This window comes from Lathamus discolor, chromosome 15, assembly GCF_037157495.1.
Source record: "Lathamus discolor isolate bLatDis1 chromosome 15, bLatDis1.hap1, whole genome shotgun sequence".
Classification (NCBI taxonomy): Eukaryota; Metazoa; Chordata; class Aves; order Psittaciformes; family Psittacidae; genus Lathamus; species Lathamus discolor.
This window is the reverse complement of record NC_088898.1, coordinates 10,607,106-10,633,401: the sequence shown is the minus strand read 5'-3', so window position 1 is coordinate 10,633,401 and position 26,296 is coordinate 10,607,106. Positions and strand designations below refer to the sequence as shown.

Sequence of the window (26,296 nt, the reverse complement as noted above, 5' to 3'; positions counted from 1 at the left end):
CAGCGAGTGCAATTGCTCTGAGCCAGTGTCCAAAGGGCGCAGCAGGGCTGCAAGACTTCTGGAGAGGGCAGAGGGCTTGAAAGGGCAACAGGAGCAAGGCTGAGGGTTTGCATGTGCATTCCTGTCTCATTCCCCATCCCTGGCAGTGCTCAAGGCCAGGCTGGACACAGGGGCTGGGAGCAAGCTGCTCCAGTGGAAGGTGTCCCTGCCTGTGGCAGGGGTTGGAGCTGGAAGAGCTTTAAGGTCCCTTCCAACAAAAACCAGGCAGGGATTCTGTGATTCTTGGAGGCTCGTAAGACTGCCCTCAGGCTGCAAATGATGTATGACTGTGTTGCTTGAAGATGTTTTTGTCCCAGGACTCTGTGGTGTGACAGGAACTCGCACTAGGTCCAGTCTAAGCCTGGTGAAGGTGGCGTAGAACAGAGTGGCACCATGACCCGGGGGACATGGCACTGCTCCAGGGCTCAGAAACCCTGGTCCAGCTCCTGTCCGTGACTCTGGTAAAGCTGGAACCAGTTTATTCTTCAACCATCTGTAACCAGACTACAGACCGTGTGACTACACTGCTCTTCTCCATGAGACCTGACCTCAGCCAGCAATGATGAGAAGCTGATGAACACAAACCAAAGTGCCACCGCTACTGAGTGGTGCTAGAAAATGGTGTTGGACCCCAATGTTGTGATCACAGAGGGATGACAACTCCAGATTCAGTGCCAAGCCTGAACCACGCCATGCCTTAAAGCAAGTGGTGGGAATGTCCACGTGAGCTGCTGACCATCCTTTAGAGAAACCTGCTGAAGGAAACATCTCCCTTCATATCCACACCATTGCCAAACTTGCATCCCCTCTTTCCTTTTAATGCCACAATCACCAGCGTCTTACACCACACCACAGGTGAGCCCTTGAGTGGCTGCCATGGCCTAATGGTAGAGCCTGGTGCCTTCCTCCTCACCCCCATCCTCCTCTCCCTCAGCTTGTGTCCCACTCACTGCTCTGCTCCGTAAGCCACCTTACCCACCAGCCTGGCTCAAAGCCCTGCTTTTCTTCCCCCACCTCCACAACTTGTTTTTTCTAATGTGCTGTTCCTGGCTTAAGGAAATAAATTAACTCATAGAAGGCTCCAACAAACACTAGCCCATCAGACAGGCAGCAGAAGAGCATGGGCAGAAGGCAGAGGACAAGCACCTCCATCTTTTGGCAACAGCAATGCTCTTGGCCAGGCTTCCTTCCCCATCTTGCAGGCTCTGCTTGACACCCACTTCTCCCTTCCAGGAATGACTAGCAGTGCCATTAGCATCCAGAAACAAGGGCTTGGGGAGTTCACACCTCCAGTTATTCAGCAACACTGCTGGCAAGCTGAAGGAGACTCCAACGTGCCGCTCTGCCTTCAGCCTGCACTTGGAAAACACTCCTCGTAAAAAGTACACAGCTATTTTAAAAGGAAATCCTGGAAGCTTCTGGTCTTGAATGCAGCAGCAGCCACAAAGGTACGTCAAGCCAACAAGTCAATGGGTTGGCTCTGGGCGTCTGACACCATGTCATTACACCGCTCCAGCAGCAGCAGCCAAGCAGGGAATGAGGCTGAAGTGCCGGCCAAAGCCACGGTCCTGCCGGTGGATGCCAAAAGACACAAGCGTGCAGCCAGGAGCATGGCAGGAGGATCTCCAGAGGACACATCAGCCGTTTGCTGGAGGTCAGAAATCACTAATGCAACACAGAGCAGTGCTGGCGGCTGTTAGAATGCAGCGCACGTCACACCGAGCAATGCACAGGTCTGGGGGTAGTCATTCTTCTGCTTCCTTTGTAAGAGTTGATGCGAACAGGTCAGTTACTGAAAGCTCACTGGAGTGAGAATTTCACTGGAAATTACATTACCCAGCTCGTAAAGGCTCCCAACAATCCTTTCTTGGAAGAAATGGCGAAGAAAAAGGTTTAATCTCTAGAAATGGAAAGAACAGAGTTTCTAATTTTTAGGAATGACTTTTCACTGCAAATCCAGTAACTGGGACAGATCAAAACCACAAAAACCTCAAACTAAATGTCTCTGAAGGACAGGACTCTTGGAAAATCTCCCACCAATGAAGGAGAAGAGGCAGAACAATTTTAGAGGGCACCTTAGGCAGCATCTTGGTCCCATCCACCACAACTACTCCTACAGGCAGAAGGTCTGTGCAACTACCACTTCTCTGCCAGGACCTGAGCTCCAGGGATGTGCCTTCCCAGTGCAAAGTCTCCTGAAAGCAATGAGTCCCAGCACAATGTCCCGCATCCCAAGGTGATGTTGCTGCAGCCACTCATACGTGTGCCATGATCCCAAAGGCAAATCAAGAGCCTCCTTTCAGCCATCCCCTTCCTTCCCTTCATTTCCATTTGGTCTGATGGGAGTTGGTACCCAGCTGCAGTGTGTGGGAAGAGAACAGAGGTATCAGCACAGCACAGATTTCATTTTATATCCTTTTTGAACAACAAGCAAATCAGTGAGCTCCCATCCACATGCTGGTGGGATCTAACTCAAAGAGTAAGGAGCTGTAGTTTTAGGGGTGACCTGGGCCTTAATGAAATGACCCCAGAGCTGAGTCTTTGCATGGTTTGAGAAAGATGCTTATGGAAACAGATACCGGCACTCCTCTGACCCTGCAAACATGCCCTGCCCATCCTGAACCTCAGGCCAGCAGCCCAGCTGACACAGCACACGGCCACAGTATACATGGCCAGGTCTAGGCTACTCTGAGACACAGGCTCTTCACCGCTCACTGAACCATGCAGATTTCCTTGGAAACTACTTACATTCCATCTATGAGCAGGAATAAACTTCCCAGCCTTGGTGCGCAATGGTAAAAACAGCCCCAAAGTTCTCTGCTGGTCCTATACCAGAAAATCACCTTGGTATAGTGGATGAGATCCTTCCACATCCAGCTGATTGCAGACAGAACACGTCCCTTCCCAGAACATTTCTGGCTTCATAATACCAGAGTAAATAATGCACTTCCCAAGAGGCTACAGAAACAGGGAAAGAAGCTCTCTCACAGTTTAGACATCAGACTTACTCTCATTTTGAAGCTTTCTCAACTCTCTTCCAGGAAGAGGAGAAAGGCAGGTCACAACATCTGAAACTTTCTCTATGGTTTGTTCACATTTCTCCTGTTCCATGTAATGAACCAGAAAGGCTGATATGAAAGAGTCCAGCACTGCTGCACATCCAAGCCAAGCTACACAACAAGCCCTGCCACTTCTTTACCGCAGCTTAACTTCCGCACTCTATAACCAAGTCACCTCCTCTGGTTTGCTCTTGCTCCAACCTAAGCCCCTTGCTCAGGTGAAAACCACCACCTCCTGGTCAGGCAACAAGCTGGCTACCTAACCCTGGGATCACTGCAGCGCAAACAAGCAGTTCCAAACCAAGACCTGAACATGAAAAATTTCAAGTTTTCACTACTCACAACACACATTTCTGACTTTCCTACAGTGCAGCCTAAGCCTGCCAAGCTCCAACAGACAGCAGTACTTGAGGCTAGGTACTTCCATATCCTCCCGCATCTAAATACTAAGTGCAAGGTCTTCTCTTCCTCCATCCAAGCACGTTACTGGATGGATGCACCATACAGGCACAGAGAAGCTGGAGGGAAAGCAGGTCTGCTGCTGCAGGCAGGCTCACAGCAATATATTCACTTTCCTCTCTAAAGCAGGCTGTGATTTGAAAACAGCAGTGGTGCCAGCTCCAGCACAAGCAAGGCCTGGTGCAGTAACCACAACTCATTAGCAACCATCCCCTCCATCAGGAGCTGTTGCTTTCATCTCTTTGTCTCAGTTGATGGCTCCAGGACTCCACAGCCCTCTCCTTTCCTTTTTCAGTACAATACACAACTTCCTTTGCCACCGATTACATCTGCTGATGTACAAAAGCTTTTTCTCAAGATCTACATTACCTTTGCACAAATATCTCCCCCATATTGGGGTTTTTTCTTTCATTTTTCTCCCCTTGAATCAAATTACCATTTTCCTCTGATCAGAACTTGGTACAATGAAATATAAAGTTGAAGGCTATCAGATTTGAGGAAAAGAGGAAAGCAGAGCACAATGACAGATGCAGTGTGCTCCTCTCTTCCTTTATTTCTCATTCAAGCCCCAAAGACACCCTGTTCTCATTAGCATTTAATGCAGGTGAAAATAAAGGGGTTTAATATTAAAACACGTGGGCACATGGAACATCCGCTCCGGACCTGTTGGAACTTGCCCATTTCCAGCGCCGAGCTTTTTCTCTATACCAGGAACACTTTCACTCCAGAGACTGTAACTCCTTATTTGGGCTAATAATGTTCAATGTGAAACCTCTCAAATCCCATTTGAAAACGTAAGTATTTAATATTTAGGATATTTCTCCACTCCATTAGAAATGTAACAGCTTAAAGAATACCATCCTGCTGCCATCACCAAATGGGCTAAGTACTTATCAGCTGGCTACACCTGAGCCCCAAGGTGTGAATTCAGGGTGCTGCTGCCCCTCTTCCACCCCACTAATTTACGTTGAAGAAGGATCTTGCTGTTTCAATGCAAAGAAAGGAAGGGTTGTGCAAGGGAGCAGCAACCAGAAGGCCTAAGGGCTTCTCTGGGACAAGGACATGGAGCACAGGCTGTGCAGAACAGCATCAACGCCATGCACAGCTGGACACCTCATTCAAGCAGATGGAGCTGGCAGCCCCAAACCAAACACACGCAGGCAATGCTGCGCCTCTGAAACGCTCTGCATAAATGTTGTCATGTTTCAAGGCACAAGCCATAATCTACAAACAATAGATCTGGTCACATTCCTGACAAGGCGAATTCCACCCTCCAGTCAAGATGTGACACCAGGCATCCGGCGCTTGCTGACATGGAAACTCCGTCTATTGGCGAGGCACTGCCCATGCAACCACAGCACCCCAGGAACACAACTGAGGAGCTGTGCGCTGCAGCCGCTTCAAACACTGCTAATTTTCTCCCAAATTTGTTGAAATTCAGATGATGGCGCTGGCCGCGTGAAAAGCAGGAACTCAAACCCTGGAATCCAGAAACGCCTTAGACCGGCCAGTGATGAGGCATGCTGGTGGACCCACGAGGAGGTGTCCACCACCCTGCCGCATGCTGTGACCACTCATCTAGCGTAGTAACACATGGAATCAATCCTCACAAGCACAAAAAACAGAACAAAACAAGACCTGGCATTGCTAATCCCGCTCTCCAGGTCAGGGTAGAGCAGGCAAAGGAGCCCACAAACCCATCCACCCCTGCACCAGCCTCCAGGAGAGTCACCGACCTTCCCAGCTTGTTAAAGTCAACCCATTTCTCTAAATGAAACATTAACCACAGCATGATATCAAGATAGAAGACGGCTTTTAATTACATATACAAAGGAGTTCGGAACACTCCAGCTCTACTGCAAGGGCAGCTTGCTGAGAAAAGCAACTCTGATCAAAGCTAGAAAATCTAAATCTAGTGAGCTTACTGAGTAACTGCATAAATCGTCCCCAGGCAAAACTCAGGAACTTCTAGCCAGAACGCATTTCATTTGTGGCATTACCCTTTGCTCTGATTTACATGCCTGCTGAACTTAGAGAGGGAGGATTCTGGAGGTGATGCATACAACAAACACACAAAAATCATCATATTTCATAGAATCATAGTCACAGACTGGTCTGGGTTGGAAAGGAACTTAAGATAAACTAGTTTCAACCCCCTGCCACGGGCAGGGACCCCTTCCACTGGAGCAGCTTGCTCCAAGCCCCTGTGTCCAACCTGGCCTTGAGCACTGCCAGGGATGGGGCAGCCACAGCTTCTCTGGGCACCCTGTGCCAGCGCCTCAGCACCCTCACAGGGAAGAGCTTCTGCCTAAGAGCTCAGCTCAGGCTCCCCTCGGGCAGGTTCAAGCCATTCCCCTTGGCCTGTCCCTACAGGCCCTCTTCGGCACCCTTGTAGGTCCCCTTCAGATACTGGAAGGCTGCATCCACCTCTCAATGACACATGCTTTGTACTTCTGTGCAAAATATTTCTATACACACACTCACAATATATATACAAATATATGCATATATATATACACACACAGAGACACACGTGTGTGTACCTCAGTATGTGTACTTGACAGTCATGAAGGTCATAAGGAAAGCTAATCCTTCAGGACTGTCTGTTGCATGAGGTCACCTCCACACTTAGCAGGTGAGTGCAGCAACAAGGCATTTTTGTTGTGCAACAAGAAGACTTCAAGCTCCTTGGCAAGCTGCACATACCTCTTAGTTTAAAATCTAAACACAAAATGAACGTGCCCAAGAGTTTTGCAACTCCCTTGGCTGACCATGGAGCTCCCAGCACATGACACCAACAGGGTCCTGGGCACAGGTATGCCTGTGTATGCACCCACCAGGGACACACAACTCCTACCAGGGGCATTAAACAGCTCATTTACAAATATGCTATTCCCATATCTCCTGCCTTCAATTGCTATCACCGTCTTCAGAGGACAAGTTTCCACTGCTAGCTTCTGTCTGCTCTGAATATATCTAAAGAACCCTTTGAAGTCAAAATATTCTTAGCAATTAGATCTTCTCTATTTCTTTTTGCCTTCCTAATTATCCTTTTAACTGCCTTCTGCTTATTTTAATAGATCTTCCTATCCTCCTCCTTACCAGACTGTTTATACTTTTTAAAAGCCTACTGCTTACTGCTTCTAATACTGTTTACATCTTCCTGTAGCCACCTCAGCTCAGTTGCTGCTTTTTGCCTGATTTCGGAGTTAACCAGGGGAAATTTCCTCTCTGATCTCTACAGCAGTTTGCAAATACCTCCTGTTTTTTCTATAATACATTCCCCTTGTACCTGGGAGGACTGAAGCCTCCTCTAGACCATGAGGCACTCGGAGAAAAAGCCATATTCTCCTATATTGCTTTAAGCACACTTCTCTCCACTGCTTTGTCTATCGCTTTTGCATTAAGAATATTAAGCAGATTATTTAATGACTGTGTCCCATGTGTTCCCTAACTACCTTATTCATTATCATTTCCTGCCTGGAAAAGTAAACAAATAGCCTTTTGTGCTCAATGTTACAGCAGATTACCTATGAATTTCATTAGTTATATCTCTACTAGGGGGGAAAAAGCAAGTACATTGTTTTCATCAAGGGCTTATGTCGGGGTGTGCGTGCGCACGTGCAACAGCCCGATGTTGGCAGAGGAGGGCTGGGAGCATCCCTGAGGGTTTGGAAGTGAGAGTAATGCGGGGTCCATTCGGCAGGAGCAAGGGAGTACATTAAATGAGGCTCACTCAATATTTTCTCTGTTCCTTACAATCCTTCCTCAACCATCTGCTACTGGACACTGGGAAACAGGATACTAAAGAGAGGGACAGAAAGGGAGATCTTTTGTTTCAACCATAGAATAGCCATTCTTTACAACACAACAGCAATTCTCCCCTGTCTAACTGGTACGCTCTGCCAGAAAACTCTGAAACACATATTCCATAGATGCAGAGAATAAGCAACAGCATGGAGATATGCAGCGTCCACAGTTTCCCTTGGTAGCCTGCTCTAGCAGCCGATCTCCCCTGCTGCTCAACATTTCCAACTCCTACTCTTCCAAATATTTTGCATCTTCATTTTGTCATCTGACTGTTTGGATCCAGCTTCCAGGTACTGTTTCTTGCTCCAGTTTCCTAAAACAAAGCGTTCTGCTACCTGCTTATTTTGCTTTTTTAAAAAAAAACCCATGGAGAACTGGCTCCATGAAGATAAAAACCGTCAAATGAGATTTGGTTTTTGCTTTAAGACACTTATTGTCAGGGAGGGTTTCCCAAAACGTGATGCACATACAATCACAGAATAGTTAGGGCTGGAAAGGACCTTAAGATCACCTAGTTCCAGCCCCCCTGCCATGGGCAGGGACACCTCACACTAAACCATCCCACACAAGGCTTCATCCAACCTGGCCTTGAACACTGCCAGGGATGGAGCATTCACAACCTCCCTGGGCAACCCATTCCAGTGCCTTACCAACCTCACATGAAAGAACTTCTTCCTTATATCCAATCTAAACTTCCCCTGTTTAAGTTTTAACCCGTTACCCCTTGTCCTGTCACTACAGTCCCTAATGAAGAGTCCCTCCACAGCATCCCTATAGCCCCCCTTCAGATACTGGAAGGCTGCTATGACGTCTCCACACAGCCTTCTCTTCTCCAGGCTGAACAGCACGAACTTTCTCAGCCTGTCTTCATACAGGAGGTGCTCCAGTCCCCTGATCATCCCCAAATGTTTAGGAAGAAATACCAACGAGTATTTCCTTTCACTCCGCTCACACGGTCTGTCTGTTCTTCAACTTCTCAACATCTCTTAAAAAAAATTGAGAGAACTGGAAATTGAGATATTGTATTAAAGGAGAAGCAACAGGAGAAGACAGCAGAGCTGTTCTGACTGGGTTCCCCTGTTGCGCACACCCACAGTTTGCATTAGCCTATTTCCACAGACTCAGTGTCATTGATTATGCTGCAGCAGTTGTCCCTTTCCCACACCACAGCCTGGTTTGGCAACTCTGCTCCTTCTATGGCCTCCCTATCCCAAAGCGCTTCCTCCAGCTCCCACCTCAAGATGCACAAATCCTGTGATCCACCATATCCAAGTTCACCCAATGGAGACTATCCAATGATCTAAATCCCTTTAAGCAGCTACACTCCCTTGTAACCTCATTTCCACCAACCCTCCGGCTATCTATATGCATGCATTAGCCCCCGGGGCTGTGGAGCTGGATTCCATGGGGCCACTGGCAATGCACGTGGCCATCCAAGACCCTGTTCACAACCTGTTTCACACCAGCTTGATGCTACCAGAGGGTAACGACACCTCCTCCACCGCTTCTGCCAAGAAGTAAATTCAATTTCACGCTCCCATCACCTCCTTCCCTACGTTTCATGCACTCCTTTGCCTTGCGAGTCCTCATCCCCACATTGACTTACACAGCACAACAGCAGCATCAGAAAATTTTTCTGGAATATTCTCCCTATATTCATACCCTACAGGATTAAAAACAGACAGAAACCCAATGACCAGACCCCACAAGAGCCCCTGGTGACCATCAGCCTCTGCCCACCAGCCCTGGTTAACGCTGGACCTGGAAGCTCCTCAGCACATGGGCTGCCAGCGTATCATACCTCTTCCTTACAAATAGGGAACAGCAATATTTATTAAACATGTCTAGTTTTTCTGCTTTATTATGCATTTTACCTCTCCTCAGTCAGGAGAAGTCTATACAAACCATTATTAGAATTTCTTTTGTTCATAATACAAACACTTTCTTACTGTTCCTCGTGCTGACAGTCACAGATTTTTTTTTCCCATGTGTTTTTAACTTCCTCTATCAATTCTCTGCACTTGATAATAACTCCTAACTCAAGGATAACTGTCATCTCTTCCTTTTATTATTCACCCATTTATTCCCCCCTATTTTCCTCCTTTAATCCTCCCCAGCACAGCACTTCCTCGCTCAGCCTCTTCGTGTGGGAGGGTGGCCAGCAGGATACAAGGCAGGAGAGTGCAGCTCAGGGTCCTACACAACACAAACTGCATCCGAGTTTTAGACCAATTTTAAACCCAAACTGCTCCTTATCTCACAGCAGAGACCATCCTTTGCTAAAAAGCACCTGCGAACGGTAGAAATCCTCTGAAATCCCACAAGGATGCACTTGCATGGCCAGGCAGGTCAGGAGGGCTGTGAAGTGGGCTATGAAGGATGGCTTCCACCAAAGGGGATGGAGCCCCTAAAAGAAAGCCAGACGCCATCAAAAGCAAAATGAAACCAGATGTCCGCATATAAAAGGTCTATTTAAAATAAAGCCTGAGAAAATCAAACAAGAGTAGGAGAACATCCAGTTAAAGTGAAGCATTTTCTACTGATGAGGTCATAAATATGCTGTATCCCTGAAAAACTTCAAATTCAGGTAGGAATCCGAAGTCCACTGGAATGATGAAGTTGTGTTGACAGAGAACCAATGTGCAACCCAATAAATTCACAGAATCCCAGCCTGGTTTGGGTTGGAAGGGACCTTAAAGTTCCTCCAGCTCCAACCCCTGCCACAGGCAGGGACCCCTTCCACTGAAGCAGCTTGCTCCAAGCCCCTGTGTCCAACCTGGCCTTGAGCACTGCCAGGGATGGGGCAGCCACAGCTTCTCTGGGCACCCTGTGCCAGCGCCTCAGCACCCTCACAGGGAAGAGCTTCTGCCTAAGAGCTCATCTCAGTCTCCCCTCTGGCAGGTTAAAGCCATTCCCCTTGGCCTGTCCCTACAGGCCCTTCTCCAAATTCCCTCTCCAGGCTTTTTGTAGCCCTTTTAGGCTCCCAAGCTGCTACAAGGTCTCCCCAGAACCTTTATGGAGTGGAAACCCACCCAAAGAAGGCAGAGTACAGCTACAGCATCAGCAAGCACAGAAGGATGCTCAGAATGTCACAGAATACCAGAGAGGCTGCAGGTCTCTGCCAAGGCAGGAAATACAATTCCAGTACCAGGATAATTCAGTGATCCTGTACCTACAGCCCTCCTGTTATTGTACCTACAGCCCTCTTCCTCCTGTACCTACAACCCTCCTCCTCCTGTGCCTACAGCCCTCCTCCCCTGTAAGTACAACCCTTCTCCCCCTGTACCTATTGCCCTCCTCATCCTGTACCCCCAACCCTTCTCTTCCTGGACCTACAGTTTTCCTCTATATCTACAGCCCTTCTGCTCCTGTACCTACTGCCCTCCTCTTCCTGTACCTAAAGCCCTCCTCCCCCTGTACCTACAGTCATCCTGCACCTTCAACACTCCTGCTCCTACTGCACCTTTGGGCTGGTGGCACAAGTTGACACAAGAGAGCACCACCAAACCCCATCCTTGCTGTAGAGTGCACACAGGATGCAGCCAAAAGTGCCTTCAGAAGACAAAAGCCACACAAAAGAAAATCTATTACGCTAACACTTAAATAGAGGGTACTTCAATGGGAAAAAGTGCTAGGGGAGTGTTAATGGAGCAGCTAAAAGGGCTTGCAGGTGAGGTGGAGAACCTGAAGAAGGCAGTTATCACCTGCCAAAGGGGGCTTGTTAAACAAATAAGTATAGTTTAACAGCAGAGTGAAAAGACCATTAGAAACATAAAGACACCCTCAGAACAAAATCAAAATTACCACAAGGTAAACGTTCAAAAGCTATACTTAAAGCCATAAAAAAACAGTCCAGGAAGATTTTGAAGGAATAAAACCTAATTAAAAAAAATAAATAATAAAAAATAAAAATCAAACACCCAAGCACCAGAAGTCTGCCAGATACTGATAGAGAACAAGCAGGGAAGAAAGATAAATCCACAGGATAAAAGTTCAGCTTCTTTGCATCAGTGCTCATTTGTGACAGGACTCAGCAATTCCCCTCCTGGACTCTCCCTTCAACAGGAATGAGTTGAGTATCAGCCTCAAGCTGCAGGGTCACCAGGAAAAGATGCAGACCTGCCTACCAAAGTTAATAGCAAAGAGAACCCCAAAAAACTCAAGAGAGCAAGCATCCAAAAATGTGAAAGGCATTAAGCTATTAAAATTACCTGGCTACCACAAAAACAGTGGTGTCAAACTCAGCACCCAGGAACCAGAAGGTAATGAATGTGATCCCACCGTTCTAAAAGAGCTACAGAAGAGATCCATGGAACTACTACTGCAGAACTTCACTTTCATAGTAGAAAAATTAGGATAAATAGTAATTACACAATAAAACGAAAACTCAGTGTTCACACAGATAAAGAAGAAGCACCAGGAATCAATACAGCTTCTGTAGGTGGTCATAGTTCTAGCTGGATCTAGTTGGAACTAGATGATCTGTAAGGTCCCTTTCAATCCAAACCATTCTGTGATTCTATGATGTTGTAACTCACTACTTTACGAGTCAATGTGTGGGTAGAAATGGGTGAGTGAGGGTGTAGCACCCCTGCATTTCCACAAAGCCTTTCACAAGCTTCCTCTATGAAGGCCTTTATGGAGCACACTCACAATACTTTCATATGCACAGGGTGAAGTAAGAAGTCATCTCATTGATTAACAGCTGATTAAAAGACGGAAAATAAGGGGCAGAAATAGTTTGTTATCACAGTGGGGTCCCGCAGACATCTGCTCCATGCACCAGGTCTTGGAGAAAATAACACACCGGAGGAAAAACGATGTGACACATGAAATCAAGGCACCTAAATGAGACATCAGCATTCACAAAAGCATGGAGGAGACACTGAGGGCACTTCTCCAGCAGTACAGGTGCATGATCGATGGCAGCCAGCAAAGCAACAACTGATTATTTGTAAAGAAATACAAAATGTGCCAACGCCCAAACCTGAATCCATAGCACTGTGCACAGCTCTTGTGAGCCCACCCCGAAAGCCTTGGCAGAAGGAATAAGGGAAGAAAGGGAGAAAAGGAGGACATGGGTGATGATACAGGGTGTCCATGAACAGCCCCGAGGAGCAGTACCCCGAGGATGGGCGGGGAGAAGGGGCACAGAGGATGGCTGGTCATAGCTTCCCAAAAATAACTGCTTCACAAAGCTAAACCCCACAAGCAAGGGAAAGCAAATATCTTTCATGCTCCTATTTGCCTAAATAAACTGCAGATGCTGCAATTATCCAAAACACTGCCTCTGCCGTCAGGCTGCTGAGAATCCACACAACAAGGGGATGCAGCAGCTCCTGCGGACAAGATATCAGGAGCCTCCAAAGGGCGGGCACAACAATGAGGAGCAGAGGTGACAAACAGCTGGACACTATACCTGCCAGAGTGGGAAACAAAGCCATTGGTAGTAAATTATCTGCCCCATACCTGGAGTTACACAGAACATGGGTGCAAGACAGTTCCTGCCCTGCAGAGCCTGCTGGTAAGGCTTCAGGCTCTCAAGGAAGTCCAGAAAAAAAGGGGTTTCAACACCTTTTTTTTCAACACCAAAGGTTTTCTTCTTCTAATGCATGTAGTTGTTCACCAGCCAACACCTGGTGATGGAGAACTGGGAATCAAAAGTGCTGATGGCTTGAGCACCTCATCTTCCCTGCGAGGGTGCTGAGGCGCTGGCACAGGGTGCCCAGAGAAGCTGTGGCTGCCCCACCCCTGGCGGTGTTCAAGGCCAGGTTGGACACAGGGGCTTGGAGCAACCTGTTCTAGTCTAGGAGAAGGTGTTTTGAACTGCATGAGCTTTAAGGTCCCTTCCAACCCAAACCATCCTATGACTCTATATAAAAAGGCATTCCCCATAAGGGAAAGAACAGAAAAACATCTAGGGAAGGTGGGAGAAACCAATGACCTCAACCTGAGACAGCAGAGAGCTCATACAAAAGGTCAGACTTGGAGACTGGGCTTAGAGCAATTATCTCTTCTGCCTTGAAGTGCAGATACAGGGAAATACAGCCATGCAAAAAAGTCAAAGGAAAACAGTGGAGGATGGATTTGTAGAGGTGTCCAAGAGGGAGAAAATGGTTACAATCCAACACCTCACCTTCCCCACGCGGAATTATTAATAGTTCTTGCACAGAAATTAGTAACAGAGACAGTGTGTTTGCTGGCTCCTGGCTCACTGAGTCAGGTTTGGGTCACCTTTAAATCCATGGGGAAAGAACAGTCCCAAATTCTTCGAGTTTACAGCTCGCTGCAATGACTACTTGGAAAAACCTGACAAAAATAATTGGACAAAAAGTTTAAAAGTTATGATGTCCCAAAAAAAAACTCATTCTGCCGTTCGCTTTTGAAAAATTTCCTACTGCTTTTTTGGGTTTGTGGGATCATTAAAATAGCTGAGCTGGGAACGTCATTTACTTGGTTGGTTTTGCTAATAAAGAGTACCTTCTGGGATGGAACAGTGGGGATGTTTATGGGGGAAAAAAGGCTTTTTGTGAGTAAAATGGATTCAACTATTGAGATGCAAAATAGACCAAATGATTATTTATATAACACACTATTATAACGTGATCAAACTTGAAATATTAAGAAGAAACCCCAACACTTTGGCAGAAAAGAAACTAAAATGTATTCTTTCTGGTGCCAGAATACTTCCAAATGAAAGCGTGTATTAATGGAATATATTCCTTGTACTTATTGTGTAAGGGCTCTCTTGCCATCGGGAGTTAAGGTGGAGGGACGGTGTGTTTTGGAAACAACACTGGCCAAACACTTGAAAATTACATAAATCCAGAGGAGACAGATAATTCTTTTTTTTGCTATTTTTGGGTGGGAGGAAGGAAGAGGTTTCAAAAATGTAAATATTCAAATGCCATTTTTCCTCCCGAATGCTATTTTGCTCCTGATGATATTCTCTTAACAAAATGAAATCCTTCTGTCCTGCAGAGTCAAAGGGATAGGCTGAAGCACGGGAATTAGGTACCATTTTACCAACTTCAGACAAAGCTACTTGTGGGGAAATTTAACCACAAGCCTAAATCCCCGCAGGGCTGGTCCCTGAGAGAATTCCTCAGCAGAACAAAAATTAAAGCACTGAAGATGTAAAAAGAAAAATGAAAAAAGGCAAACCACACATCCTATGAGGAAAAGTCAAGATACAAATGGAAAATTCCTTCCTGGCTGCGTGGATGCTAATTGCATACCTTATGCTAGGAGCTGAATATCATAAATTTCTCCATATATATTTAATTAGGTTAATTTGTAAAACGTAGACATATGTCTGCTTAAAGTAGACAGGAACGTCTCATTTCATAGGTTTTCAATATCACATAATGAAGTACAATCACAAGCACTGTTTATGCTGAGGTAGGAAGGCCCAAGAGCTGTCCATAAACCCAGGAAAGCACATTTACCAGTAACGCAACCGACCATCCCCACCGCATGACCACGTCTCCTCCACGTTATCAGAAACCAAAAGCAAAAGGAGCATTTTCAGTGAAATCTACTTTTTAGCAACTAAACCAATTATGACTATGGCATAAAGGATTAAATACATAGGCAAGCTTTCAGAACAAGGGCCTCTTGCTTTTCTCAATTTTGGGGTATTTTTTCTCATTTATGAATGGCACCACTATTTCCACCAAGGATGCTCCAGTGGACTCACACCTACATCCCTCCAACATCTGCCATCCACTTCCAGAAGTGCAAATTGTATCAGTGTTCTCAGAGCATGTGGGATATAGCCTGGGCCTTGCAAACTTGCTTTGGATTTATTTTGCCTCCATCTAATGCCATTTATTTGGATCCATTTGCATGTTTTATTCCTCGCCCAGCATCCTCTCGGCGCACAGCAGAGCGGGTCCCCCCCCAAGGCTGTCTCTCTGGCAGTGTCCTAACAAATCCAATTGAGGAGAAACACTAATTCTAACTGCTGTTATCACCAAGGAGCCGAATTTATAGGCCTCTAAAATAAAGACAGATAAGAAGGTAAAAATATCCCTCCCTCAGAGTTAATATGTAGTATGCCTCAGCGGCACTAACCATAAGCAGATAGCTGAAGCCACATGCCCCGAAGCAGTCTAAACATGACAAGAGTCAAAACACATCCAGGAACAGTCTTCCTGGTGTTCTACTATTAATTCCTTCACTGACGAAGTTCATCTCCAGCCCTGACAGCCTGCGGTGGTCCCACCAGCTCATGCTCACCACCAAGCACCCACAAGGCAACCCCAGGGCCACAATACCAGGTCCTGACCCATCTTCTGGTGCCACTGCCACCATCTCTCTAAGGATGCAATTGAGCTTCCAAAGAGCCCGAGGTGGGCTCCTGTTGACAGTATCACCTGATGGCAAAGAGAAATCCCGCTGATTCCCAAGGGGATTTTCAGATCCCTTCCTTTACCTGATCCAAATCCAGCTGTGCCTCCCTACACAGGTTTCAAAAGTGCAACAGAAATTCAAAAAGGTATTTTGTTTCCAGCAAATAACTATCCTCTGCCCTTACAAAGCTCCCTTCCCACCCTCAAAATTACAAATGTCACAAATGCCGGTCACAGCTCAGGATTTGCAGCCCAGAGACTAAAGCTCATTGGACCTCAGTGACAGATTTACACTTAGGAAGCAGTAGCTGTTCTTGGCTTTCAAGCTAAGGCCCTACCGGGGCCGCTTGCTCGCTGTTCACCGGGATGCTCTCAGCTCAGTTTCCAAACTACACCCAATAGTCTGCACACTTACTAGAAGAAACAGTACAGATTTGCTGAAATAGGGCTTCATTCATCCTCCCCTCATGCAGCCAAGTAATTAGAATAGCAATTAAAAAACCTTCACCAAAATAAGCACAACTCCATTCCAAGCATGCACCCCAAAAGCTCCACAGGACCCCAAGCCCTCAAGGACCACAACCACACTTCGCTCCCAGTGGAGTCCAACCCACATGGGTTTTCCTTCAGGTTCCTCCCTCAGCTCTCCTACACCGTAGGAGCTTCTGGCTTTGGTTGCAGAGTTTTGAAAACTGAGGTTTAATACTTCTAAAAATAGTTCTAAAGCAATTAAATACTGGTACTAAAACTGTTCTCACCATACTGGAAGCAGGACCTAAATGACAGGCCTTCAACACAAGCACACCCAACTGCTTCTGAAAACTCACTTCTGCTGCTATTTTGGGGCAGGAAAGGATACCTACACCCACACAAGAGTAAAAAATTAACTTCCAAAAAATTACTTGCAGCCTGAGTGTATCTAGTAAAATGAAATCACAACAAGTACTAAAACCTGAAGGCTCTGGAGACACGGTGCTGTAATCAGGGCACAGGCATGATCATGTCTGACCCACTGCAGCAAGAGCTCTGCTCACCTCTGCTGACGGACACATCTGACCAAAGCAGTTGCTCTCATTTCTACCCATTGCTGAGATATTGGACATTGTGTGATAACATCCCTAATTTCTCACACACTACAGAGGATACCAACGGCTCCCTGAGCTCCTGTGTTATCTGGCCAAGAGCTGCTGAGCCCCTTGCTGATATGAACCCACCAGACCAATGCAGCACCCAGGCTCACCAGAGATCTGCACTCCCCATTGATGAGGCTCTCAGACACGTCCCCATGCATAAACACGTACATGTACACATACTCAGTGACTCCTCAGTGGCGTAGGCAGCTCCCAGCCTCTGCTCCACGCACTGACATTCACGTTTCCCTGTGTCAGCCTCTTATGAGCACAGACAAAAATCTCCAGTTGCTGCTTTTCCACTTTCAGCCTTATTTTGATACAGATGCCAAACATACAGAAGTACTCCACGAGGCATGCAAGGAAAGCCTTGTCTACGTAAATCTTTGCAGGTACGGCACACCAGAGCAGCTTGGTAATACAGGTGAGAGAAACAGAGGAGAAAGACTCCCAAGAAGAACAACCCTAGCAGAGGAATTGGTACAATAGACTGGTCCCACCACCAAAGACCATCATGTATGGCCACCCCAGGCCCTTCACATGCGGACAGCGACAGATACCTGCTAATATCACTTCTACACAATTCATACCCTCTCCCAATGCCGCATCCTTCCCCAGATACACCTCTCTAGTAAGAAACTTTGCAGCTGCACTTTCAAAGAGTACGGAGGAGGATTTTCTCTACTTAACCTCTTCTGTCTGCCACATCTTACACTGCTCACTTTGAGAGCAACAGAGATTCAAATAAGTACAGAATCCCAGCCTGGTTTGTGTTGGAAGGGACCTTAAAGCTCCTCCAGCTCCAACCCCTGCCACGGGCAGGGACCCCTTTCACTGGAGCAGCTTGCTCCAAGCCCCTGTGTCCAACCTGGCCTTGAGCACTGCCAAGGATGGGGCAGCCACAACAAGTAAAACAAGTAAAATCCAAGTAACTCAGAAAAGCCATCATGTAGCTTGCCTGGCACCCCACATGCATTTACACACTGAATAGCACTGATGCACAAAATATGCGTTGCAGATCACCTACATCAATCATTTTGGTATCTGACCAGCACACGCATGTTTCAGAGGTCAGCAAAGCACATTCTGTGTGGGAAGAGCCCAGGCTGCTGACACCAGCCTAAAAGGAAGACCACTAAATTTTACCCACCACCACAGTCCCACTAATGGCAGCGAGACAGCAAATAAGCCCCAGGACTACGGGAGGTCAGATTCAAGGTTTAACTATCCTACATCAACCAAGGGAAAGCAACCCTGCCTTTACAAACACACTGTCCAAGGAGTGGGGCACTGGTAGCTCTGACACCTCCAGGACACATGTCTTGGGAAGGTACCCGCTCCACAAAACGGGCAACTCCTCCAGCCTTTCTCTTCTTCCAAAGAAGACACACGCGTGTAGCAATGCCACCTACATCCCATGACTCACCTGAGTGTGCAGCAGCTGCGGGTGCATCTCAGCTTCCCAAGACCAGGGAGGGTTCAGGAGGCACCAAACTGCTCCATCCAGAGCCAATCACATCGCTGCAGTCATGGGCTTTGCAGAGAATCAACTGTCGCAAAAGCCACCTATTAACCCCATCTGCTGCTTATTATTCATGATTATTAAAGTTTGCATCCTCTCCATTATGCCCCTAAGTTATATATTACATAGGTATTATATACCAACACGTACCCAACCCCTTCACTGTATACCATGTGTCACTGCCTTCCCGAGCGCCTCTTCCCACTCCTGGTGCCATGGCTTAGCTCTGACTGCTTACAAGGCTGGGACAAGTTACACCAGAGCCACGTGCCACTGATGAGAGACACATCACAAATGGTTATTTTTCATATACTATCTGCGGTAAACAGCATCATTCATTTCTATTCCCTTGCTCCAGACAAATCAATGATTGTTAATGCAAAGTCAACACGTCCAGATGTAGTTTGCATACTAGTTAACCACTAAATTGGCATCACATAGCACAAAATAATCAAGAGACATTCAAGGAACCAAACAAAAGCAACAAGGAGGCAGATGACTAGCAATTAATCCATAAAAGACCTTTAAAAATGAGAAACTTCTTCCCCAGAAAACACAGTATGGCCAAACTGAATCTGTAAATGGGAAATTCTAAATATACGTAATGCTAGATGCTCAGAAATTCAGAAATTACAAGAAACACGTATTTCCTGGTGCCATTTTCTCATGTCCCTCACCAAAAGGCAACCACAGCCTCCAGCCACGCTCACAGCCCCTTCCCAGGCACCTCTTCCCATCGCCCTCCCATCTCAGTCCCACTCGGCACATCCATGCACAAACAGGGTCCAATGCTGCAAACGGCCCCTCTGACAGAATCCACGTTCATGGGCAGCTTCCCATGACTGCGGGCCTGGCACCGGCCAATTACAGCCCCCAGCACAATGAGCACACACATTATTGCTGATGCGGATCCAAGCATGAACTGGAGCAACTCACAGCGCACCACAGAACGCTGGGAGGAACAGGGGGATCCAGCAAACCCTTCTGCATATGCGACATGCTTCAGGCCTGCACGCAATCCCACGGAAGCTACCTGGGCTGGGCAGCCACACGCTCCTCCACGTGGATAACACCTGCACCATGCTGTTTCCAAAACCATGGAATCACAGAGCGGTTTGGGTTGGAAGGGACCTTAAAGCTCTTCCAGTTCCAACCCCTGCCATGGCCAAGGACACCTCCCACTAGAGCAGGTTGTTCCAAGCCCCATCCAACCTGGTCTTGAACACTGCCAGGGATGGGGCGGCCACAACTTCAAAATCCAAGCGATAACCAAGATGCTCAGGCTGAGGCTCCACTCGCCAGGACCCTGGAAGTGCAGTTCCCAACACCACTCACTCACCCAGAGCTGTGACACAGAGACACCTACCACCAGGGACCAAGAGCCACCACGCCACAGCAAGAAGGTCTAAATCCTTCCGCAGACACAGCATCCAAAGAAGCAGGCACAAACCATGAACGTGCATCAGCATGAGCCTTGCATCAGGTCTCAGCGGCCCCCAGCAAATTAACTGAATCTGATTTTTAGAACATTGATTTCACTCCAGCACTTGCAGAACTGCAAACTTGACTGTGCACCACCAGGGCCACGTGACTGCACCGCGAGCTGCGTTGACAGCGTTGCATTATGGCAGTGATATAGATTTAAATTAGTCTGGAGTTATGCAAAGAGCCTCATAAGGTTTTATATGGTGCTTGTGTAAATATTATCTACTACTTTAATAACATTATGTCTGTTTTCATCCAGGGATGCAAATATGCCTATTTTTGTCCTCAACGAGGATGAGGTACTTGAAATTTTTCTTTTTCTTGCAAGATGCATTTCACTGATGTCACAAGAAATCTATTGGTGTGGCTCTGCCTTCCTCCCCCTCGCCCTCCCCCTTCCAGGCTGGCAAAGAGCAATTTCTAAAATGATAAATATTGATCAACTTTCCAGAATAAGAAATAAAAAATCCCCCTGAAAGCAAGACTGCAATGACGAATTATGAAATCTCTTTTCCAGCAGGAGGAGGTTTCTGCTGGAAGGACACCAGCACACAGAAAGGTGAGATTCGGAAACCCATTATAACCTCAAGAACAGCTTTTCATCGCTGATGGAACATATAATGGAAGCTGTTGTTTAAAAGAAACTGATCTACACAGAGTTAAAGATTGGAAAGGTTGTGGTGTGCACACCTATGGGACGACAGCATCCCCACAAGTTGCAGCCCAGTGCTATGGCATCGCATTTTCCTCTCTGCAGAGGAGAGGAACACTCAAACCCACTCCAAAATTCACTGAATTCCCACGATCGCTGAAACCAGGTTAAAACAGACATAAAACATGCCCCTCCAAGCTTCGAATCCTCTATTTCGGGGTAGCATGAGAAACTTTAAAAGATGGAACTGTTCAATCTTGTCACTGAGACCCAAATTGGAATGTATGTCATAATCTGTAATTAATATGCAGCACCCATCAGTGTGTGTCCCTCAATCCCAAAGTACAACCATGGCGTCACCTCCCAGATCTTGGGGTGACGGTGTGGGGCCGAGCAGAGAAAAAGCAGCATCAGAAAATCTCACTTTGGAGAAAAAAAACGTATTAAACCTTAAAATTAAAAAAAAATCTATTACAGCTAAACGGTTTCTTTGGGTATAACCACAGAGTACGTGAAAGTTATGGGATGCAGCTCAAGGAAGGGAATTCTTGGAAGTACAAGAAGATGGAAAAGCCACCACATTAACGCTTCCTGGATAAAACCATGAATAAAATATTCTCTGGGATTCCTAAATCCAGTTTGGAGCATTGTGTGTCATTTTTACCCATGCGTGCACCCCACTCTTAACTGCCCCAGCGCTTCTCTGCCACCGAGGTACTCGCTTCAAAGAGAGATCCAGGAAGAGGGTGGGTCCTTTTCAGGGAGGCTGGGGGGGGGGGGAATTAATGCAAAAATAAACCCATGAAGTTGACATTTCAGAGCATTCTCTCCTCCACCCACCAGTTCTCCTGCTTTGACAATTTTTTTCCATCACCCCCCCCCACTTTGAACAACCCCAAGTGTGAAATGATAAAGGGGAGGCAAGAAAACAGCCCCCCGAACCCCTGAATTCACCAGGCACTCCTGCGTCGTTTCCAGCAATTATCAAATTACAGTGAAATAAAAAATAAAAACTGAAAAAAAAAAAATTAAAAAAAAAAAAAAACACTTCAGGGCTTTGAGATCCAGATTTAAAAATAAATTCTGGATTGAAATTTAATCTTTCCTTTTTAAGCGCCCGGATTTCAGCATCTGCTGCCCGGCAGCTCCAGGAACTCACTTCTGAGTTCAAAATTTACAAATGCCTTTTTGGAAAAAAAAAGAATAAATAAAAAATTAAAAAAAAAAACCCCACCAAAAAAACCCCAAACTGCTGCAGCTGTGAGCCAGCCATCTTGCTATTTTGTCCCCATTTTAGAGAGGAGACTGTGTCAAGGTTGGTAAAACTCAATGTTGACCTAATCTTTCCCTTCCTCTCCCTCCCCCACTTTGGGGGGGAAAGGCCACGTCTCTCTCCTATATTGCTTTTTTCTTGAAACAATGCGTGTTTCAGTGCTCTTTTGTTATTTATTTTTAAAAAGATCAATACCAAGACCCCAGTATTCAAGGGCAACCCTACAATAATAAACCAGTGTGTGCTCAGTCCAGAACTCGCAGGCCCCCCGTAACAGCAAAATAATAGGAATGGAACAGCCTCAAGAGAAAAAAAAAAAAAAAAAGAAAAAGAAAAAAAAATTTAAAACAAAAAAAAAATTATGGAAAAATAAAAGATTTTCAATTCAAACTCCAGGAAGGGGGTTTACAAGAAAAGCCAAGGAGAAAAAAGGATTTAGAAATTGTGAAAGAAATATCACGGCTGAGCCCTTTAGAAAAGCACTTTAGTTTTGCAGGGTTTAAAGGGAAAAAAAAAAATCAAAATCACTAAATCTGCAATTCTCTTTTTCACAATATTGTTAATTATGCATATTCATAAAATCATGGCGGACCTTATCATAAACCTGGGTAAACACTAGATTCGTGTGATCCACAGGATCTGCACTTGGTACAGTGTGTTTTATAAAAGAAGGAAATAAAAAAACCCCAACTTAAATCCCTCCTATGGAAATTTTTTTCTCTACAAAAGAAGTAGGAAATGAAATGCTGGAAAGTCTGGTTCAATTATGCCAGGAGAAACCAGCCGAAAAGCCAAGAAATTCAAACATAAAACTGACATCCGACTCTTCATTTTGCTTGTCCTCGTGTTTTCCTGGCCTCTGTTTAAGAAGCTCATTGTTTCTGAGCAGTTTTGCATGAAATCCAAAATCACCCCCCAAAGAAAAAAAAATTGAAAAAAAAAAAAAAAAAAAAAGGAAAATTTGGGTGTGTCCACAGCAAATTTTCTGGGCTCTGATTTTCCTGAAAAACTCCTCATTTGACACAAATAACTTTCAGCACTGCAGCAAAGAACGAAAAAAAAGCACCAAAAATTGAAGAAAATCAGTTTCGTGCTGCACAAGTTCAAAATTACAATGAAGTACAATTCCTAATTGCTCCGGAACAGCAATTCTCCCACTTTCCCAAACTAATCCCCGACTGCAGCTCCCAGCCCCCGGTGTCCATCTCCAACTTGATCCACTTCCCTCCCAAGCACCCTGCTGCCTTCTCCTCCCCAAAGACCCGGGGTGCTGGGGGACACACAGAAACCTGAATTCATTCAAATTCCAGCTTAATTTTCATTTCCGTAAGAGCTGGGCTGCGAACCCGAAGGGACAAAATCGGGATTTGAGGCGATGGGGAGCAGCGGGGGGCGCCCCGAGGCTGCGGGGATGGGCCCCGAACCCCCCGCCCCAACTTTGTGCAAAATAAGAAATAGCAAAATATTTCCTCTTTTTTTTTTTCCCAATTTTAATTTCTTTTTTTTTTTTTTTTTATTTACGGAATAGTCTCCTCCAGGGGGCGTCGTTTTAATGGAAAAAAAAAAAAAAAAAAAGAAAAAAAAATCCACCCACCGTTCGGAGGAAAATTGGAGAAGGGGGAAAAAAGGGGAAGAAGAAGAAAAAGCCCCGGGAAAGGGAGCGGGGCAGCGGCGGCGCCCGGCGGGACGGAGCGCGGGGCGCCCAGCGCAGGGCCGGGGTGCGGGCTCCGGGCCGGGCCGCGGCCGGCGGCTCGTCCCCGCCGACATGGCTGCTGGCGCCGCTTTGTTTTCCGCCTCTGTCCGAGGCGTGCGGCGGGGCCGGTGCGGGCCGGGGAGCCGCTGCCCCGGCTGCGCCCCCCGCGCACTGCACCAAAGCGCCGCCGGCGGGGCTCCGCGACGGGGCGGCTGCGGCTGCCGCCCTCCCTCTCCCTTCCTCCCTCCGCCTCCCCCCCGGGGACACGCCGCCCGGCCGCCGCGTTACCTGCGCTCCCGCCGCCGCCGCCGCCGCCGCCGGAGCGGAGCCGTCCGGCTGGTTCATGAGGCTGGGGCTGGAGGCAGGCGAGCCCCGCGCCGCCGGGGCCTGCGATCCGCCGCGCACAATGCCGGCGCCGCCGCCGCCGCCGCTGCCTCCTTTCCGCCCTCCCAGGAGCGGCGAGTGGGGGCGATGCCCCCGCTGCGCGGGTGGGCGGCTCGCCGGGCTGCTGCAGCCCCCCTTCCCCCCGGGGGCATGGGCCGGGGCGGCCGCCGCGGGCACGGGCGCTGCCGCTAGCGGCGCGGCGCGCAGGGCTGGGCGGGCGCCTCCCGCTGCCGAGCCCGCGCCGCCGCCATCACGAGCCGCTCTGGGGGCAGCTCCAGCCGCAGCGCGCTCGCAGCCAGCGGCGGCGGCAGAAAGGGGCTGAGTCTGGCCCAGCGCGGGAGCCGCGCCGCCGGCCGGCCCCGCGCTGCCCTCCGCCCCTGCGCGGCCCGGCCCGGCCCGGCCCGGCCCCGCGCCGGCCACCGCCGCGGCCGCACAGCTCGGCCGCCGCTTGCCGCCGCCCGGCGGGCGCGGAACCGCTTCCCGCTGTGGGGCCGCCGCCGCGGCGCCCCCCGTGGGGTGGCGGTACAGAGGGGAGGGGAGCGCGGACCCCGGCCCGCAGCCTGCCCCCCAGAGCCCTGGCGCGGCACCGGGCCCCGGCCTCGCCTGTGCGGCCCCGGTCTGGCCCCGAGGGCAACGACGGGGGGGGTCCGGTCAGGGCAATGGGGGTGAGCCGGGGTGCGCACCGCACGCCAGAGCCGCAACCGCGGGGCTACGGGCTGCACCTCGGCGTGTCTGAGGGCAAAAGGCCCTGGGGCAAAGCGGGACCGAGGGGACCAGAGAAGGGCCTGGGGAGCATTGCCCCAGCCTGCGTGCCCCGTGCAGCACACCCGTCCTGTCTGCCTCTGTAGCCCCAGAGCGACCAGATGTTGTCCCCCATGTCTGAGAGCTGCTTCACCATGAGTAAAGCCTTCTCCCACCCTCACATAAAACTCATCCCAACACAGTCTCCCACCGCAAAGAGCTTTTCCTGAGCATGTGCTCACGACGCTCGGCACTGCCTAGCAAACTTTTCCTCCCAAAAGCATCAAAAAGGCAGTGCTTTTCCTCCCCTGGAAAACACACAGCAGTAACTACAAACATAATCCCACCTAATGCATGGTGTTACTCTCCCTTGTGAAGCGCTTGCCTAAGGAGAGCTTCAAACATATTGCAACACAAAAAAAAAATTATTTTTCTTAATATCTTTCATGCAGATTTTGTTCCCAATCGCTGTACAGTGGGATAATGTAATTACAGAGCTAAATAAAAACAAAGGGGCAGGGGGACTAGTGAAGATATTGGGCACGGAAGGATGTTTTCCCTGTAAGCTTAGAAGGGATGTGGGAAGTCAAGACGCAAAAACCACTCATAAGGCTCTTTCACCTCCAGTGTGAAGCGGAGCTGGAAGGAATTTCCTGTGGATCCGATGAAAGCGAAATAGGGTGTTTAACAAATAATATAGAGTACTGTTTGGGGGGAAAAAATGCCGTTTTGACATGGAATTTGTAGAATGAGATGGTACATGTAGATGTATGTCCTCAACAGCCTTTGGGAAGCCTTCCTGAAATCAAAGCTTGGAGAGAAAAGATCTCCACTGCTCTGTGCACTGTGATATCCAAGGGCCCGTTTCGAGCAGCCACTGTGTGCTTTTAGCATCTTCAGTTATGGAGAATCCACCGCATTTCATGGTGACTTGGCCACCTCCACTGCTGAAAGACAAAACCATGGCTGATTTCTAGTCTAGCCCCGTTTTGGTCCTGTTCGGTATGTTTGTAATGTGGAAGAGCCTCCTGCCACCCCCTGTCCATGACCCACGTGGGTAAATCATCCCTTTGCCATCTTTTGGGGTCTTTCTTCTCTCTACAAGGCTGATATTTGAGCTCCTCAAGCTTCCTCAGCTCAAACCTTCTCCCATTTCTTGTGACTGTGGGCATGGAACAGATGCAGGAATCAAGCAGCAGCCAGGAAGCTGCCAGAAACAGCAACCAGCTCTTCTTTTCCACGTGTATTTTTAAGATGTCTTTGCAGTCTGCTTTGGCTGTCCAGCTGGTGCAGCCGTTGAACTGGGTGGTGGGGTTGGGGCCCCATGGAAGAGAGTTGCCAATTCTTCATCAGATCCCAGAATCTGAAGTCTTTCTCCTGAGGGATTTGGCTTTGTGAAACGGCGGTGATCCCTTCTGACTGAAGAGCCTCTGTTCTCCCCTGTTGGGGTGAGATCTGATACAGAATTTCTGCAAGTTGAGACATTCTGAGTTAGGAAATTTCTATTGCTTAGGTCTAAGGAATTCCAAGGATGTTCAATCCTGGCAGGATGAGATAGGCGTCGTGTCACTCACACTGATCAGCGGACCTTTTCTCCTGTGTGTGAGGAACTGATGTTTTGGCCAGCCTGTGACCCTGGTGGTATTTCGTGGTCTCTTCTATCCTGACTGGTACCAAGTTCTTGCTTTGTCTCTC

General features: G+C 47.9%; 1 protein-coding gene across 8 annotated transcripts in view; it reads right to left on the bottom strand.

Annotated features, from left to right (window-relative positions):
- The window catches only part of ZNF618 (zinc finger protein 618), a 154,865-nt gene extending 130,949 nt beyond the window's left edge, over nucleotides 1-23,916 (bottom strand). For all 8 annotated transcript variants that reach the window (XM_065696041.1, XM_065696042.1, XM_065696043.1 and 5 more), the window contains exon 1: nucleotides 23,765-23,916. In XM_065696041.1, the coding sequence (XP_065552113.1) occupies nucleotides 23,765-23,821 (57 nt within the window). In that variant the 5' untranslated portion in view covers nucleotides 23,822-23,916. The remainder of the gene's footprint in view (nucleotides 1-23,764) is intronic.
- Nucleotides 23,917-26,296: the final 2,380 nt, after the last annotated feature.